At 40.6% G+C, this 18,186-nt stretch overlaps 1 protein-coding gene across 20 annotated transcripts in view; it reads right to left on the bottom strand.

The window, feature by feature from the left end:
* Positions 1-18,186, bottom strand: part of TTLL5 (tubulin tyrosine ligase like 5) — a 279,659-nt gene that overhangs the window by 214,292 nt on the left and 47,181 nt on the right. For all 20 annotated transcript variants that reach the window (XR_006381664.1, XR_006381662.1, XR_006381665.1 and 17 more), the window contains exons 10-14: positions 14,903-15,004; positions 13,069-13,160; positions 12,171-12,278; positions 1,778-1,859; positions 169-230 (exon numbers count right to left, since the gene is read on the bottom strand). Coding sequence is in view for 16 of the 20 variants with exons in the window: in XM_044230835.1 (XP_044086770.1) it covers positions 169-230; positions 1,778-1,859; positions 12,171-12,278; positions 13,069-13,160; positions 14,903-15,004 (446 nt within the window). In the remaining 4 variants the exon portion in view is untranslated. The remainder of the gene's footprint in view (positions 1-168; positions 231-1,777; positions 1,860-12,170; positions 12,279-13,068; positions 13,161-14,902; positions 15,005-18,186) is intronic.

Here is an 18,186-nt window from a genome sequence, read left to right as displayed (position 1 = left end):
GAGCCAGGGGGAGTAAAAACATATAAACACTTGCCTGAAAATAGAATTTCTCAGTACAAAACACTCAGCATGGCTTAGGAACTGCCAACTGGCAACACCTAGAAAGCCCAACAAAATGGATGCTCTGGTCAGCTTCTATAGGAGTCTTCAGAAAACACCACTACTCACCTACAACAGTGAACATATCTGAAATCATACTGGCTTTAATCTTTAGGTCCAGAGGTGCATCGCTAATAGAAGAGAGAAAGAAAGGCCAATCGATAATGTTAGAAATTAACAGAAGAGCTACCCCTCATGGGCCTCAATATAGCAGAGCTTCCAAATGTCGATGAGAAGCAACACATCAAGCATACCAAACCCATGGAAAAAGAAAAAGAAATCTGGGCAAAAATACTTGAAATAAAAGCCCACTGCTAAACTCATCCTCTGTAGGGCAGGTCCAGCACCAAAGTTGATTCCCTGACATGCAATCTTTTTATTCCAGAAGGTCTTGTGCAATTCAAACTGTGTACAAGAACACTGCATCATTAGAAGTGTTTAGGCCTTTAATATGCTCTTCCATGAATGTGTCCATCCTTCAAATTATTTTTTACTGCTACAAGAGTCAAATCACATTCACATGCAAGAGAAGAAACTCTGGTCATCTTTGTACATTTTTTAAGGCTTCATTTTCTGTTCTAAATCAATCCCTTAAGCTTTTAGGCTTGCGAATGAAGGCAAAAAAAATACAAGTTATACCAAAATATCACCAGATGATGCAGAAGGAACCCACATGGAAACACAAACATGAACTGAAAGCTGGACGCTCCCTGTGCCAGTGACTGCCATGTTGGCTTTGGTGTTGAGGTGTTCTTCCATGAACCAGATTACTTTGGCTGCTGGACCAGTGCATCGTTCCGGGGATCTCTAACATCAGAGGATGCACCTGGCTGGGCAATATGCTAAGAGCTGACTTAACAAAAGAATAGCCCAACATCCGAAGCATCTCTGTGATATCTAGTTCTATACCTTACTGCTGGGTTGAAGCTGAACTCCCACCCCACTAAGTAGTTAATCTGTCTTTATTTGATGAGTTGGCATTTTGCCAACATTTTTCATCCTTAAACGTGCAGCTGCTGGGTGGTCTGTAGCATAAATCTCTAGGGTTCTCTAGCTGTTTAGAGAAGTGTATGGCTAATAGAAACTCTGGCTACAGCTGCAGATATAAGCACAATCTTCTCTGGTATTGAAAAAATATGTTTCTTTCCTTCTTCTAAACGATGGTTTAAAAAGTTTAAGATTGTTTTGAAGTTTTTAGACTCTAATCTTAGATGCAAACCAGAATACAGAAAGGGTAAAAGGACCAAACATTATATGTACTACCCTAGGCCCAGCTCTATACCTTACAGTATATGTGGATTTGAACCTGTACAAACCTTTAGCAATAAAGGAAATATAATATCTCGTGTATTTCTTTAGTCTTGGCAGAACACCTACAAAGTTAAAAGACAGAAAGAGAGAGAACTGGAAATAAAAATGAACACAAGAAGCATCCCTTAGATGCTCAAGAAGACAGTTATCAGATCACAAATTGACTAGTAAGGTAGGGATACACGGTTACCCTCTGGAGGTTAACCACATGTCACAAATCCCTCAAATTTAGAAATTCTAGTCATTTCTATCTAATAACTAGGGTAAAAAAATCTAGCGCCAAGAGAAACGACTTTTTTTTTAAAGTTTTTTTAGTGCTATTCATTGAAGGTTTGTCCTTTTCCAATTGAAGGAACAGACTACTTACCAGGCCAAAGAAGGGGAGAGATTTACTTCCAACAACCATGGCTTCAGAGTAGAATCTATGAGCACATCAAAGCCATAGAGTTCTAGAAATACAACATAACATACAAGATCATTTTCTATGTTACAACTGAACAAAAATCTGAAAGACTGAAGCCAATCAACTCCCACCAGAGGACTAGAAATTTGGGGAGTATAAGTAATGAGTGGAAGTAGAAGCAGAGAATCTTTCCAGATCAAAATAAATTAATCAAGTTCTAGAGATCATGAGATAATGTTATAAAATTCCACTGCTTTTATCATCCACTCTATTGACATTCCTGAGTTCTACACAGAAAGTGACCTGACCTCTAAAAGTTGGCAAGATTCTGCTGTGCATATGGGTAAAAAAAAAAAAAAGTCGGGAATGGGAATGCCACAAAGGCATCCAACATCAAAGCTTCAAAGCTGCTTTGGGTTTGTTCTGGATTGTCCCCCCATATTCCGAAACAAAAAAATCTCCTGAAGGAATCTCCCTGGGCCCTTCCACTACATTTTCCTAAACTAGTGTCTTGCTTTTGCAGCCTAGGTCAAGAAGATAGTTCACTGTAAAATATATTTATTCTTCCCCTCTCCTATGGTTTCAGTTTCCCTTTGGAGACAGAAAATAAAGTACAATGGCTCAATATAGAAAGAAAGAAGAGAAAGGAGGGAACCTGTGGCAGACAGAGCAGGACTGTGATAAGCCATCCTGCACCACTAATATCACTGAAAAAGGGAAGGAGCCAGAGACCAAATTTCCATGGTTTCTGGATTCCTTTTCATGGTTTCTTTACTGATTCTCTTCCCTAATTCCTCAACTGTTGTAAAGAGTAAAGCAAGACATAAGCGGGCTTTTCTCCCAGGACGCAGAGATAATATGACGCTAATTTTGGAACCTCAGCCAGCAACCTTTACTCTTATCATTAACGAGACCCTCTCCACAGTCCTCTTTGGGATACACACATCAAATCCATCTTTCAGAAGTCCCACGCATTCTCAAACTTCCCACTCCGTGTCCCTCAAATAAACTGTCTACATCTTCTTTCCAAGAGAAAAGATGAGCTTCCTTACAGTTCAGCCAGAGGTCACAGGCCACAGCTCACACCTATGGAACACGACCATGGATCTTCCGGAAACTCATTTTGAAACAAATGTCTTTACTTCAAGAAGGATTCTCCCACTTCCTAATCCTCTCAAGAACACAGAAAAGTAAGTGTAAGTTTCTAGAAAGATGGTGCCCAAGACTGTCTTTTGAACAGGAAGTCTGATATGGGACCAAGAATCCTAGAAGGTAAATCTAGAGACCTGGTTCCTTCTCATGACTCTACCATTTATTCCCTGTGGCACGTGAGGACATCATTTCTCTTCTCCTTTCACTTTTCTCTATTAACCACCACCTTTCAGTACCTGTATGCTCAGTAACGCTAAACCCAAAATTCCTATTTATGCAACACTGATTAGACAATCATATTCAAGTTTTTCTCACAGGAAAAGATGTCATGAATGAATTTGCTTCCACGGTACTTATTCAGGATTTAATTTAATTTGTAAAACGAATCTCAAACCAAAAGAGAGTCTGAGGTAGGATTTTCCTTCATGTAACTACACAAGAACCAATTACTGGTACTTCAAAATGTAAAGAAAAGAAAGCTCCTATCTCTTGTAGGTAACAAATTCATAATTTTTATGGCCAGTACATTCTTCTTAAATATTTTACCTAATCTTCAGTCATCCTAAATGTTATAAATATAAATTATATTATAAATATATTTAATTATAAATATATCCTAGAATATTCCCCTTTTAATCTGAAAGAAAAATCTTTTGTGATATGGCGCTCAATAAGGCATTTAAAAAGAAAAACTTAATTGCTAAATCTATAAGCTCATGTTAACATTACACAAGCAGGATTACACAGGATTCAACTGTTTCATAAAGTGGTAATATTATTAATAATAACAGTATGAGGAACAGGGTAAGAATACTGCCTGATGCACAGAGTGACCAGACTTGCAGAACCAACCACAAATGGAGACAAGCTGAAATCAGAATGACAACCCATGAGCCCCATTATTTAAACACTCTGCATTAAACAGCCAACACATGGACTATTTCCCAAATTAAGAGGCAAATTCCAAGTATCTCAGTTGAAAGTCTGAGAACTAACATTCTAGGAAGAAAAAAATAAAATAAAATAACCCAAAGAGAGAAAATGCCCTTTATAGTACCAACTGCATTTTTTCTCAGGTGAATGAAACCTGTCAGTGCTTAACAATCTCAAAATCAGTTTTGGCTCTGATTGGACCTGTACGCGCAAGGCTTAGATCTACTACCATCTAAAAGTGGGCTAAGTTTGGGACAGCATCATAACCCAGAGCCAAGCCCAGCTCCCCTTAGAGGCTGGGACTGGAACAGGGTTTGGGGGGTGGGAAATGGTAAATGGTATGAAAAAGTAGCATTTGTATCAGGTTTATCTCTTCAAATAATCAACTCAGCTTAAGAAAAATAATTTGGGTCCTTGACAGGCTACAAAGTCCTTATTATGACCCTTTTAACTTATGACTGGTCTTTTTCATGGACATTTAAGATTTTAAAAGGTAAAAAGGAGGTTGCACTGAGAATATTAAACTTCACCTTCAATATTGTGTGTTTTGCCAGTGTCTAGAATTTCAAAAACTTGGTAATCTGGGATGAGATATAGCAGTGTTGCTGTCATTAAAGGGTGCAGGCAAACTAGGTTTTTCCCCTCTGAGCGCTACTTTCTTTGTTCTCTCTCTTGTCCTCTCACAACAGAAGAGCAAGTATTTTCAAAGAACTGCTGCTCCCACCTTGTTCAACAATGTTTCCTTAGGAAAATTTTCTTTCATGATGTATTTCCTTCAGTCCCCAGCCAAATCAAAACAAACTTGACAATATTCTCGTGACTAAGTAAGGGGAAGCCTGGCACCACCTCTGCTTCACACTCGTGCCCTTTTCTCCCTATTCCTTGAATGCAGCTTCCCGTAAAAGCAATCTACCCTTAGCTGCCTTAACCTTCTTAACAGCCTATCCATTCCCCAGCCCATAGGGATTTGCTCCCATGCTCTAAGTCAGTGACTGTTCTCACTGTGATCACCAAAGACCACCTTACTGCGAAGCCCAAACATCTGAAACTGTTGACCACTTATTGGAACTTTCTTCACCCTTGGTTCCAGGCCACTGCTCTCTTCTGATTCTCCTCCTCCTTTCACACCTTCTCTTCTGCCCAGCTATTCACTGGTAGGTTTGCTCAGGGTGGCATCCTCAGGGCTCTTTCCTTCTCAATTCTACTTCTCTTCTTGGGTGATCTCATGTATTCTCATGGCTGCAATTAATATTATGATGATGACATTCAAATCTCTATCTTTAGTCAAGTGTCTCCTGGACACCAAATCCATAACTCCAATCGCCTTCTGGATAACATCACTAGGATATCCCATGAGTACTCAACCTCAACAGAATATAACTTGTTATCTTTCCCCCAAACCTGTTTGGATTCCCATTATTCTTCACCTTGGAAAATAGTAACCCCATTTGCCAGTTGCCAAAGCTAGAAACACTCTCTTCACCACGTCGGAAATCCTACACATTATCAGATCTCTTCTCTATTTCTCTTTAATCCAATCATATAAATTCCTTTTTGACACAGAATTCATATATAATGAAAGGGACAGATCTTAAGTGTACAACTTGATCATGCACGATAATTGGATACATCCATGTAATCCACACTCATCTCAACCCATAGAGAATATTTCCATCATTCCAGAAAGATCCCTCACGCCCTTTCCTGGTAAATACCTTGCTTCCCCTCATCATACCCCCAGATAATCACTATTCTTCTTTCTTTCACCATAGATTCATTTTGTCCATTCCAGAAAGCCCTATAAACGGGAGCATCCTGTATGTACTCTCTTGAGTCTGGCTCTTTCATTTAGCCTTTCTGAGATTCATCCACCTGTTATTGTTTCTTGTTTTAAAGCGAGACAATAAAATTATTGTATAATTTACATACAACAAAACCCTTTTCAATTGGAGTCCGATGAGTTTACACTAATGTATATGGTCACTTAACCATCACCACAATTAAGATAAAGGACAATTCTATCAGACACTCCCCATGCCCCCTTAGAGTCAATTCTCACTCCCCATCCCACCGGCAATCATTGATCTGATCTCTGCCTTTCCAGAAAGTCAAATAAATGAAATCATATGGTATTAGCCTTTGAGAGTGGCTCCTTTCACTCAGCATTGTGCTTCTGAGATTTATTGACGTTACTGTGTTTCAACAGTGTAGACCATTCCTTTTATTCCATGTTATGGATATACCACAACCTATTCGTCCATTCAACAGTTCATGGACAGCTGGGTTGCTTCTGATTTTTGATGATTATGAATAAAGCTGCTCTAAACCTTCACATACAGGTATTTGTGTGAACATGTATTACTTTTCTTGGGTAAACAGCTACAAGTGGGATTGCTCAGTCTATATTATTGCTTACATACTTCTTACCTCCCCATCCATTTCCCTAGAACTAGTCTCTTCCCGCTGCAGTCTGTGCTCCATATGGCTATCAGAATTTCTAAGACATCAGTCTGTCAGATAGAGACAAACTGTGAACTGCCCCAACAAGAGACACTTGATGTCAGGTTGGCTCCTGCAGGATTTTAGTTACCTCTGGTCATGTTGTACAGTATTCCCTTTATTGTAATTCTGTCTTACCAGTTTGGGTCACATCATGATAAAAATGAAAGCAAATAATAATAATCTTACTGCTCTCCTGGCTCAAAAAACTCCAGCGGCTGTCTATTATCTATAGGATAAATTTAAACATGTCAGTCCTCTACAATCAGGCTCCAATCTACTTCCATATCTCCTCTCCTGTCACCGCTTCCCACGCAGGCTCTATCTAGTCACAGGGAGCTTCCCACTTCAAAAAATGTCACACTGTGTCTGGACACTGTGCTGGGCACATCCTATTCCCTCCATTACAAATGGCTTTCCCCGGCTTCCCTTAGGCATAGCCAGTGGCTCTGGTGTATTCCAAGAGTACCTGAGTCCCTCTGCTCCCTGTACTGTCATTTATCACTTCATGTCTGCTCCTCCACACCACTGGAGGATAGGGCCATGCCTCATTCATTGTATACTACAAGCAGCCTACACCATAAAAAGCACAGAGAAAGCAATCAAAAAATGCTAAAAGAAAGATAAAGAAAAGAAAAGGCTAAAAGAAAACCAACTAAGTGAAAAATACTGTATGATTTTTGAAAAAGACCAAGTAATATGTAGCTACTCCCCCAAAGTAACCCTAGGACAAGACTCGAAATATTCATAATAAAGCTAGTAAGCATAAAGACAATAAGAGACATTTACATTAAGATTTTTACATATTGACATATTTTTTTTTAAAACCTGATAAAGGGTGGTCTAGGAAGGGAGGGAAAAAAGATTTGATAGGGCAAATAATAACACGTCCAATGCCTAAAAGATTACTAAACATGTCACACCACTAATTGTGGAATCAATCCACTCACCCTCTCCAGAAACAAAGCCCTGGCTGCAGCTGCGATCCTAAGTCAGTGGAAAGTGCTGACATTAGCCAGTCCGCACTGTCAGTCAAATGCTATTGTATAAAGAAATTCTTTTTACCTTGGCTTTGGATTTGAGTTGAAAACCTAAGGAGGAAGTCTTTATCTGGGGTCCAGAAGGAGAAGTTGGAAAAAAGCAAATCAAGATCCCACAGGAAAATGAGCTAAATAAAAGAAAGCCCAGAGCCAATTTGTTAACTAGTCCAATACATCAACATGGTATCTGGCTACCATATGTAAAGGTAGATTTGAAAGCAGTTTCTAGGACTCGGTACTGTTGATAAGAGCCGAAAGAGTGTCTTTTTCAGGCCTGATCAGGTAGAGAGAGTGATATCCTTTTTCCTGAGATCTAGTTAAAGGAGGGCAGGAGAAGAATCCAGGATATGGGATGTGCCAAAAGTGGTCAGACTCATCAGAACTTGTCTTTATGTGAGTGGATAAAGAGCCAGAGAGACCTGGCTCCCAAACTTGGCTTGGCCATTTGTTAACTGCATGACCTAGGAACAGATTATTTAACCTTTCTGAATCCCTTGTCTTTGTTATAAAACCATGGGTAACAAATACCAATAAAACTCTCAAAAGAGGGCTAAAGGGAATAACCAATGAAAAGTGTTTGACAACAGTAGGTACTTCCTCCCCCGAACCTTCCACAGTGAACTTCCCTTCCGTTCCCACCTGAAGAGGAGCATGGAATAAAGCAGAAAGGAGACTCTGTCGAAAAGCGAACTGTTAGAAAAGAAGAAAGAAAGAAAAATGAACTGTTTGCTGACTCCTATTGGTGATGGTCAAGCAGTTTACATAATTGGGGAATGTATGCCGTCCACTTTTGTGTCTTCCACAAATATTTATGGACACCCACCCTCTGAGAATGTCAGCTTACCCTATGAAATGGTCCAGAATAAGAGCAATGGAAGGCCAAAGTAGCATTCATTCAACAGACAGAGGTGTACTGAGCGTGGATCGTCCTGAGAAAGAGGTCATTGGCCTCTGACCTAAACAAGGCCAGCCACATCGCCTCTACAAGTGGCATGGCAGCTGGCTCAGAGGAGTCCCAAGCCGGAGAGGACCAGGCTCCTGGCCGGTTACTTTAGCCATCCTCACACACAGAGATAAAACTGCTGTCAGCAGCAGCATCTGTGAAGGACAGCTAACATCCTGTTGCTCTTGGCTGGTTTTCTCCAACTGGTCAAAAAAGCCCTTCTCGTTGCCAGTTATGTCACAGTGCCAATTTCCTAAGCATACTTAAAGGGTTGCTGTTTACACATACATTTCACATGGTACCATATTTTTACAACCTTGAAGGCAATACAAATTAGAGTGCCAGAAATCTATTTTATTGGGCGAGGCATCAAAAATTCTGTAAGACAAGAGTCCAATGATTAAGATGACCTGACAGCCAACCATCCCGTGGGCCCCTGCCTTCCAGGCTGGGTCTCCTTCATGTGGGCTCTTCCACTCATGAGCTCTGGGACCTCAGGAAGGGCTCCAGTTTCTCAGGTCTCAACTTCTTTTTATGGACTAATTATTCTCAGGGGTCCTTTCCAGATGTATAATCTATGAGAAGGCATTACACGGCTAAGTCTTAAGATTGTTTGCAAAGGCTCCTAGGTCTACATTTAAATACCAATAATACAATGCAGGTGTATGTAGATATCATCCATGTAAAATCCAGCTTGAGAAGAACAACACTTACAATCTATGCCTTTCAGCAGGGACTGAAAATAAGTTAAATGCATAGATAAACAGATGAATAGAATACTGGCAGTACCAAAAAGCAATTGTCAGTCATTACAGGCGGTAGAGTGGGAAAGAAATCATAAGGACAGAAATGCTTAGATAGAAATGGACTGCTCCTGGCCAAGATCCTTAACGTGTACGTGTGAAACCACGACTTGAAAGAATATAGTGGACCCCATCACTGGACTACTGGCTTCCACTAAAAGCACCAATGCTCTATGTAAGCCAAATTATTCCGGGAAGCTCTCGATTCCTGTTTACTCTAAAACAAGAAAGAAAGAAAGAAAGAAAAAAAACAAACCCAGTTTATTCCTTGCAACTTAAACCCCAGGGGAAGTTCGCAGGAGTCAGTGGGAGCCAGAGAGACTCACACAAATATACACACGTATGCAGAATCATATCTGATGGGGGAGGTTAACGAAGCACACAAAATCCCAGGGCTGACAGGAAGTGGAATTAGAACCACAAAAGCCAAGACAGTCAACAACTTAAAAAACTCCAGATGCACTCACTTTATTAAAGCTGAAGAAGAGGAGGGAGGGGGAAAGGGGACCCAGGGATGATGAAATGGACTTAGAGGTATTTCACTGAGTCAGAGAAAGTCACTACTTATTTCATATCGGAATCTCTACTGCCACTAAGTTCCAGAAATTCTCCAGCTCCCAAAAGGCAATCAGGTAATAAAACAAATAGAAGAAGAAACCTTCAGAACAGCTTATGATCATTTCTACAACAAAGATTTTTACAGCAGGAAATCTACCCTCATATAAGAGTCAAGTAGATGTGGAAAAGAAGTTTTTTAACCTAGTGAGGTTTCTGAAGTTGAAAATATGTTCAATCACCCCTTGCTCAGACAGTTTAGAATAACACTAAGAGCTCTAGGCCCTTACCAAACCAGATCTACTGAGAAGCCCACTATCAGGCCACCAAAGGGCAAAAAAGCAAGTACCAATGATTCACTCAACAAACACTTCTTGAACATCCTCTAAAAGCAAAAACAATGCTATTGTGCACAATAGGAACAGAAACTAGGGAGACACCACTCCTATCTGCAAGGAGCCTCTAGTCCAGGAGGGAAGTGAGACACATAAATGGGTACCAGATGACAATCAGGTACCACCGCAGATTATGAATGGAAAGCTGGGGGCTGGGAGGGCTAACTGTGACTGGAATATTTAGGGAAAAATTCACCAAAGAATTGACACTTGACTTCATCTTGAAAAGATGTCGGTAATCAATAAGTAAAGTTAACATGAGAAAAATTTATCAGACACAGGATAAAGCAGGTGCAAAGACACAGGGGAAGGGAAGGACCTGGCAGGCCTAGGCAGACAGTGAAAGGTCTGTTTGACAAAAAGACGGTAAGAGGGGAAGGAGACACACAGTGGCTACTGAGAATTGAGAGAATAAGCTCAGAGACTACCAAGGTAGTGCATGTGTAAACAAACCATCACAATATGATAGGAAAAGAATATAACAGAACAAAGGATCGAACAGGATGAGAAAGGAGACACAATAGGGCACTTTGTTAAGCAAGGGTTCCTAGAAAAGGCAATAGTGAACCTGAGTCTTAGAATATGAACAGAAGTGTGTCAGGCAGACAGGATAGCAGAATTTACACCAAGGCACAGTGACATGGAGTGCTCAGTGGTGTAGTTGGATTATGAAATATAAGAGGAGATTCTAGAAAATTCTAGAATTTCTAGAATATGCAGCTGGGGTCAGATCCTTAGAAGCCTTGAAGTCATGTCAAGTTTCTATTTACTAGTTAAGCCTAAAGAGCCATGTGAGGGTTTTATAAGATATGAACATAATTACATCTAGAAAAGATGTCACAACCTCTTCTTTTCCTATATAACTTCAGGTCCTGGTTAATCTATGTTCTTCTATTCAGAGTCTCAACACCTCCCTTTGTTTAGTGTCCCTCAAGTACAGACTATTATGATAATCCATGAAAGAGGTCAAGAATTATTAATTCTAGTTACAAAAATAATAAAGAAATAATTTCTATTGAGTACAAATTGAGAAGCAGACATTGGGCCAGTTGCTTTGCATATCTCATCTCATCTCATCTCCACGGTACCCTTGGGAGGTAGGTACCATCCTTATCGCCATTTTAAAGCTGAGGAAACAGGACTGGAGTAACATGCTGAAAATGAGAAAACTAGTAAGGGAATGGCTTTTAAACAAATGGCTTTTAAATTAACTCCCTCAGGCTCTAACGCCCATGTTCTTTACTTTCCTGTTACCCTGCCTCCTGAGCAAACCATGCTGTATATCCTCATTACTGCACTACTTTAAATATCCCCCCAGCAACGATCCTAGTATGTTTTACTAACAAAGCCTACCACCTGCTAAAAGCCCCACGGGACTTTATAGACGCTGGTGCTGGCCATCACTAAAAAGCTCATATCCACACAGAAAGCAAACATGCGCAGGCACCCTTGGAGCCGGTCACAGCCGGTGGGTCAGTAGGCAACAGGCTTCCTGATCTAGGAGCTGTGAACTATTTCTTACTCCTTCTCTGTGCAACTGGGGAGTCACGGATGGGACAAAAGGAGACAGAAGGAGGAAGAGGAGGAGAAGAAAGGGAGGCAGGGGGAGAAATCCACTAGAAAGAAGACTAAAACAAAAAGGAGGAGTCATTGGAAACTGGGAGAAAGCACATACTGGTACCAGCCAGAGCTTCTTGGAACAGTTCCCAGTCTGGCTGCCAAAGAGCTCTGGAATATATTTGTTAGAGCTGGATTCCTGTACAGCCCATTGCAGGCTTTTTCTGATTGCTCTCTGACAAAGAGACCCATACTTTGGTTCCAACCCCTGCTTCCCATACAGAAAGCTAGTGAGTCCTCAGGGGACCTCCACCACTGGCCTCTCAGTGGGACCTTCATGTGCTATGTGAGCCTAGAAAGAAAAGTCCACCACACACCTCTTACTCCTGCAGAATCACTAAGCCTGTCTATCCCAGGATCCCGTCCCAACTTCCCAAGCCCCTTTGCATAAAACATATTAAGCTTCTCGATTCTCCTTACCAAAACAACTGCTGCGGTGAGGAACAAAGGTTTTACAGGCTGTAGCAATAGCTAGTTCAGCAGAGATGATAGTCTTAATAATCAGGTCTTCCACATGGGCCATCAACGCTACAAAAAAAAAAAAAAAGAAGAAGAAGAAAAAGAAAAAGCAGCAGCAGTAGCAGTAGAAGAAGAAGTAGGAAGAAACACTATAATGCATGGAGTAGAAAGACTGGATTTCAGAACACCAGTGATTTATAAAACATGTGTGCTCATTCCAAAAAGTCTCTAGGTGGTGGCTGTGCTTCTCTCGAAGAAGGCACTATCTATGAATAAGTTGACGCAGGCCAGAAAATAGGTGCTGGGGACTGTGTTCGAATGGCCTGCTACAACAAAAGATAGACATGGAATGGAAAAGAAGCCTTACTGCCCCCTTCTCAGCCTTCTCCTATCACTCTTTCCTTCGGGGACTGAGCATTAGCCTTTTGCGCACTTCCCACCCTGCTCGAGGCTCAGCAATAGTGTCCATTTTGATGCCAAGCCCTGAACTCATATTTGACGCTGCTCATTCTCCAACTCAGCAACATGAATGAGAGAGATCAACATGGACGAATTTGCACCCCGGGCCAATATGGAGAAAGTATTTCAGTTTGCACTTCAACACTCAAGAAGGATTAATTCACTAAAGGCTAAGGTTTTAGGGTGCCTTCCAAACTAGAAATAAGGAAAAGAATTTCAGGGCTCATGGAAAGCCTGTTCTCCATCTTGGACAGGACAGGAAAACTTGACACCACCACCAATGACCCCATCAGATGTCTCAGCAACACGGTCAGAACTAAAAGAGCGTGATTCATGCTGAGAGGCCAGGGCAGGCTAGATAGAGAAGAGAGGTCAACAAGGAAAAAGGCCTAGTACTCACCAGTTGTATCTCTGCCTTCCTGTTTCAGATACCTAAGCATGGCACTCATGCTCCATTTGTTCCCATAATCCTCCACCTCTGGATCATCACAGCTGAAACAAAGGAATGGATCAAGATCACACACGCAAATAGGCCTGGCAGGAGAAATCGGATTTTTTACAAATACTTGTCCTTTTGATCATTAGGAAAACACTCCCTTTGCTGCCCTCCACTCAGCAAGTTTTCTCGGTCCTTTGTGTCATATATATGCCCCATCTACCATTGAAATGAAAATGCATATGGCTTCCCTAATTGGGGTGGTAGGGGAGAAGGCAGCAAATTCCTCTTTAAGCAAACAGTAATGTATCATGAAAAGGTGGAAGAAATGTATGGAAGAATTGTTAACAACGGAAGAGTGGATACATTAATAAAGTGAAACGTTCAGGGATACTAACCTAGTCTTTGAGGTAAATGTCCCATGAGCCCACAGAACAACTTCTAATGCCATTTTCAGAACTGAGTCTGTGGGCTAGTGAGCTTACGGTAGCGTAGCATGTAGCATTTTAATGAGCTAACCCAGCACAGAACCGCATTAGCATCTGAAGCAAGCTCCCTCCTCTTTAGTGGTAGACAAATGTCTTTTTTTTGGTACTTTCTGAGGTAACACTGAAGGGAGAATGCACTGAGGCAACAGGAAAGCGATAAGTACCCCACGGCCAGAGCAGCAGACTAGCAAACGGAGTACAATGCCATGACCACCAGAAGGGTCTTGCAACGTGCGACCGTGTCTCGCAGCTGCCCCCTCATTCCCTACCACCACCCCACCACCCACCAGCTGCGCGTCTGCTCATCTACCAGAGTGAAGGATACAGTCTCTTCAGCCATTCCCAACACTGGTACAGGACACTCCATGAAATCTATAGAGCTCTGGCAACTATGCCATCACTTCCAGATTCTTTTCTTTCTTTCCTTGGACCTTCTAGACACCTATTTTTAGTCTGAGGAGAAAGTAACTGTTTGGGTTTCTTTTTTATTTTTCCACTTTCTGGCAAAATTATCAGGATGAAAGAAAACAGAGCAGAAGGAATATTTCCACACAGCTGGGCTGGCACTCCCTTCCACCGAATCTTTTTCTGAGATGGCCTCATTTCTTTCTTCATTTAATTTATTCCTAACTTTCTTCCCCCCAATCATACAAGTATTTACTTCAGAAAAATTTAGCAAATACATAAAAGCACAGCGAAGAAAACAGTCACCCGCCCATTATCCCGTCCACCACAGTTAAGCACTGCTAACATTTTAGTATATATCCTTCTAGTTTCTATCTTCTCCCCCTCAGCAAACATAAACAGCTTTAGTTATCTTATATATTCAAAAAAGAAATTAAACTGCAAGTAGTGTCGGGCAATCTGTTTTTTTCCACCTGACAATGTACAGTCGGGAACGTTCTTCTCTCTAAAACTGTGTGCACATCTCTTGTTATTTCTGAAGCTTAAGTTCCTAGAAATGGAAATGCTGGGTCAAAGGGTACCAATATTTTTAAAGCTTTTGATACATTTTGCCAAGTGCTGAAATAACCTCATTTCTTGACTTCTAAAAAGTTCCATATGCCTATTAAATTCCCACCCGTTAAATGAAGTGAGGAAAGACAGTGAAGACGAAATGTGGGAAGGCATATTTTGGTACAGAAAGGCGACACTCTAACAGGGAGGGCAAGCAACGGAGAAGCGGGAGCTAAATGTGCTAGATGACGACGGCTTCCCGTAGGTTCCATGAAGATAAATGTAGGACAGCGAGCTGACGTTCCACGAGCACCACACCCGCACGTGGATGCTGGCTCAGACGGAGCTGGTACCTGACATAGTCTCCACTCTTCTTATTCACACTGTAGTTTGTCAGGTGCATGAACTGGTTCCGAATGTTCTTGGCTCCTTGATCATATCTCACAGTTGCAAACCTGACAGAAAGGACGTAAGTTAAATGTCAGGGACAGGGGTTCAAGGAAATGCAGGCTAGAACTCAGGATCAATGTGGTATTCATAAAAGGAGGCTAACATCATTAACAAATAATGAGTGCTTGGTAAGTGCCCACTCCCATGGTAAGTGTTTCATATACAGTATTTAATTCATTCCTTAAAGCAAGTCCTGAAGTAGATAATATTATATCTCATTTTTAGAGTAGATATAAAAACTAAAGGGTAACCTAGAAAAATTAAGTAACTTGTCCAAAATTACACTGACTAACAAAGTACAACATCCACTTTCTTTTTTTTAAAGATTTTATTTATTTGACAGAGAGACACAGTGAGAGAGGGAACACAGCAGGGGGAGTAGGAGATGGAAAAGAAGCAGGCATCCCGCTGAGCAGGGAGCCAGATGTGGAGCCCAATCCTAGGACCCTGGGATCATGACCCGAGCCGAAGGCAGACACTTAACAACCGAGCCACCCAGGTGCCCCTACAACATCCACTCTTGATAAAAACCCTCAACAAAGTAGGCTTAGTGGGGGAATACACCTCAACATAACAAAAGTCATATATGAAAAAACCCACAACTAATATTTTCAATGGGAAAAAAATACTGAGAGCTTTTCTCCTAAGATCAGGAACAAGACAAGGATGTCCACTCTCACCACTTTTATTCAACACAGTAATGGAAGTCCTAGCCACAGCAGTCACACAACAGAAAGAAATAAAATGCATCCAAATCAGCAAGGAAGAAGTAAAACTTTCCTATTTGCATGATATGATATGATACTATATGACATGATACTACTATGACATGATACTATACATAGAAAACACAAAAGACTCCACCAAAAACCTGCTAGAATTGATAAATTCAGTAAAGTCTCAGGACATAAAATCAACATACAGAAATGCATTGCATTTTTATACACCAAAAATGAAAAAGCATAAAGAGAAACTAAGGAACCAAACCCATTTACAATTACAACAAAAAGAGTAAGATATCCAGGAATAAGCCTAATCAAAGAGCTAAAAGATCCATACTCTGAAAACTATAGAACACTTATGTAAGAAATTGAAGAGGACACAAAGAAATGGAAAGACATTCCATGCTCATGGACTGGAAGAACAAATATTGTTAAAATGTCCATATTACCCAAAGCCATCTACACATTTAATACAATCCCTATCAAAATCTCAACAGCATTTTTGCAGAGCTAGAATAAATAATTCTAAAATTTGTACTGAACTACAAAAGACCCAGAATAGCCAAAGCAACCTTGAAAAAGCACAGCAAGGCTGGAAGCATCACAATTCCCAGCTTCAAAGTTACATTACAAAGCTGTCGTCATCAAAACAGGGTGGTACTGGTATTGGCACAAAAAACAGAAACACAGATAAGTAGGACAGAACACAAAACCGAGAAATGCACCCATAATTCTATGGCCAACTTATCTTGGGACAAAGCAGGAAAGGATATCCAATGGAAAAAGACGGTCTCTTCAACAAATGGTACTAGGAAAACTGGACAGCCACATGTGAAAGAATGAAACTAGACTTTCTTCCATCAGACATGAAAATAAATTCAAAATGGATTAAAGACCTAAACATGAGACCTGAAACCATAAAATTCATCCTGGAAGAGAACACAGGCAGTAATTTCTTTGACATCGGCCATAGCAATTTCTTTCTAGATATGTCTCCTGAGGCAAGGGAAACAAAAGCAAAAATGAATTATTGGGACTACATCAAAATAAAAAACTTCTACACAGTGAAGGGTGGGGAGAGATTAAAGAGGGTACTAGTTATGATGAGCACAGGTATTGCTTGGAAGTGTTGAATTAGTATACTGTAACACCTGAAACACATATTACACTGTATGTTAACTAACTGGAATTTAAATAAAAACTTAAAAAAAAAAAATAGCACACCCAGAATCGAAACCAAGGCTGTCCCAACTCCAAAACTCATGTTCTTAGTCACAATGTTGTTGTCCCATAAATAACTGGTTCAATGTTGAAATAATCATTTCTCCCTAAATTGAATTATTTTCTCACCCTCCATAATGCTGTCTGCAGATCTGGCTGTTGTAATAACACACTGAATTTCCATAAGTAACATTAAGTTCAAAGAATGAAACTTGAATAAATTCATCAATATTCCCCACCCCCTACACTGACTCTGCAACACATGTTGCTGCTACTTTTACAGAACCTTAGACCAATAGGAAGAGTGAAAAATAAAAACAGAGTTACCCATGCCTGGGAAATTGTGTGTGGGATGCTGTGGATGACAGGGTGTGAGCTGGTCAAGAAACACCCCGTGGGTGTGGATACAGTGCATGGCACCATAGAATTCTATGGACAACATTAAGCAAAAAGAAAAAACTGTCAGCATAACGTTATGTAGATTTAAAACTCATCTGCAGAAATACCAGAGCTGATCTTTAAAGTTCATGTTAAGAAATAACAATGGCAGCGTTAACAGCACACAAAGCCTAGGTCTGCAAGAACAGCTTAAATATGAGCATCATGTAGGAGACTAATTCCTGAATTTGGAATGAAGGCAAAAGACGGAGGGATTAAACATGGAGCCCACTGAAAACAGAGCAGCAATTTGATACCTGGACTACTGCCAAAAGAAGACCAAAGTATAAAATATACGTGCCTCTAAAGGAAGTAACCAGGGAAAGAGAAAACTTTCCAGTGATGCTCAACATCAACAAAAGGACACTTGAGTCGAATGGTTATGGTAAATATCAACCCCTGTTTACATACCACCATAACCATATCACCCTTCGCTAAAGTGGTTTTCCCAAGAGGCACATCCAAGTGTGTGAAAAAAAGTCCTGGAAGGCCACAAGTTTATTTTCATATGATTTACAAATTATTTACATATGCTTACTCAGACTATGAAGTCAACATGAATTTCCACCACATTAAAGGGCAGCATTTAAAAATGTTCCTCTTTCTATTTCTTCTCACCCACCCACTATCTCCACTTCCTAATTCCCTGTACTAGAAATATATGAAAGCCAAAGAAAGAAAAGTGAAAAACAACCCCCAAAAAACCCCAAAATTAAAATAAACAAACATGAGGACAGGAAGAAGGATGTGGACGAAGAGACAATGCTGACCAGGCATGTATGGCTAAGGGACAAGGGTCTGATGTC

The sequence above is a fragment of the Neovison vison genome, chromosome 13, assembly GCF_020171115.1.
Source record: "Neovison vison isolate M4711 chromosome 13, ASM_NN_V1, whole genome shotgun sequence".
NCBI classification, from domain to species: domain Eukaryota; kingdom Metazoa; phylum Chordata; class Mammalia; order Carnivora; family Mustelidae; genus Neogale; species Neogale vison.
Note: the sequence above shows the minus strand (reverse complement) of the source record. Positions and strands in the feature narration are given on the sequence as shown.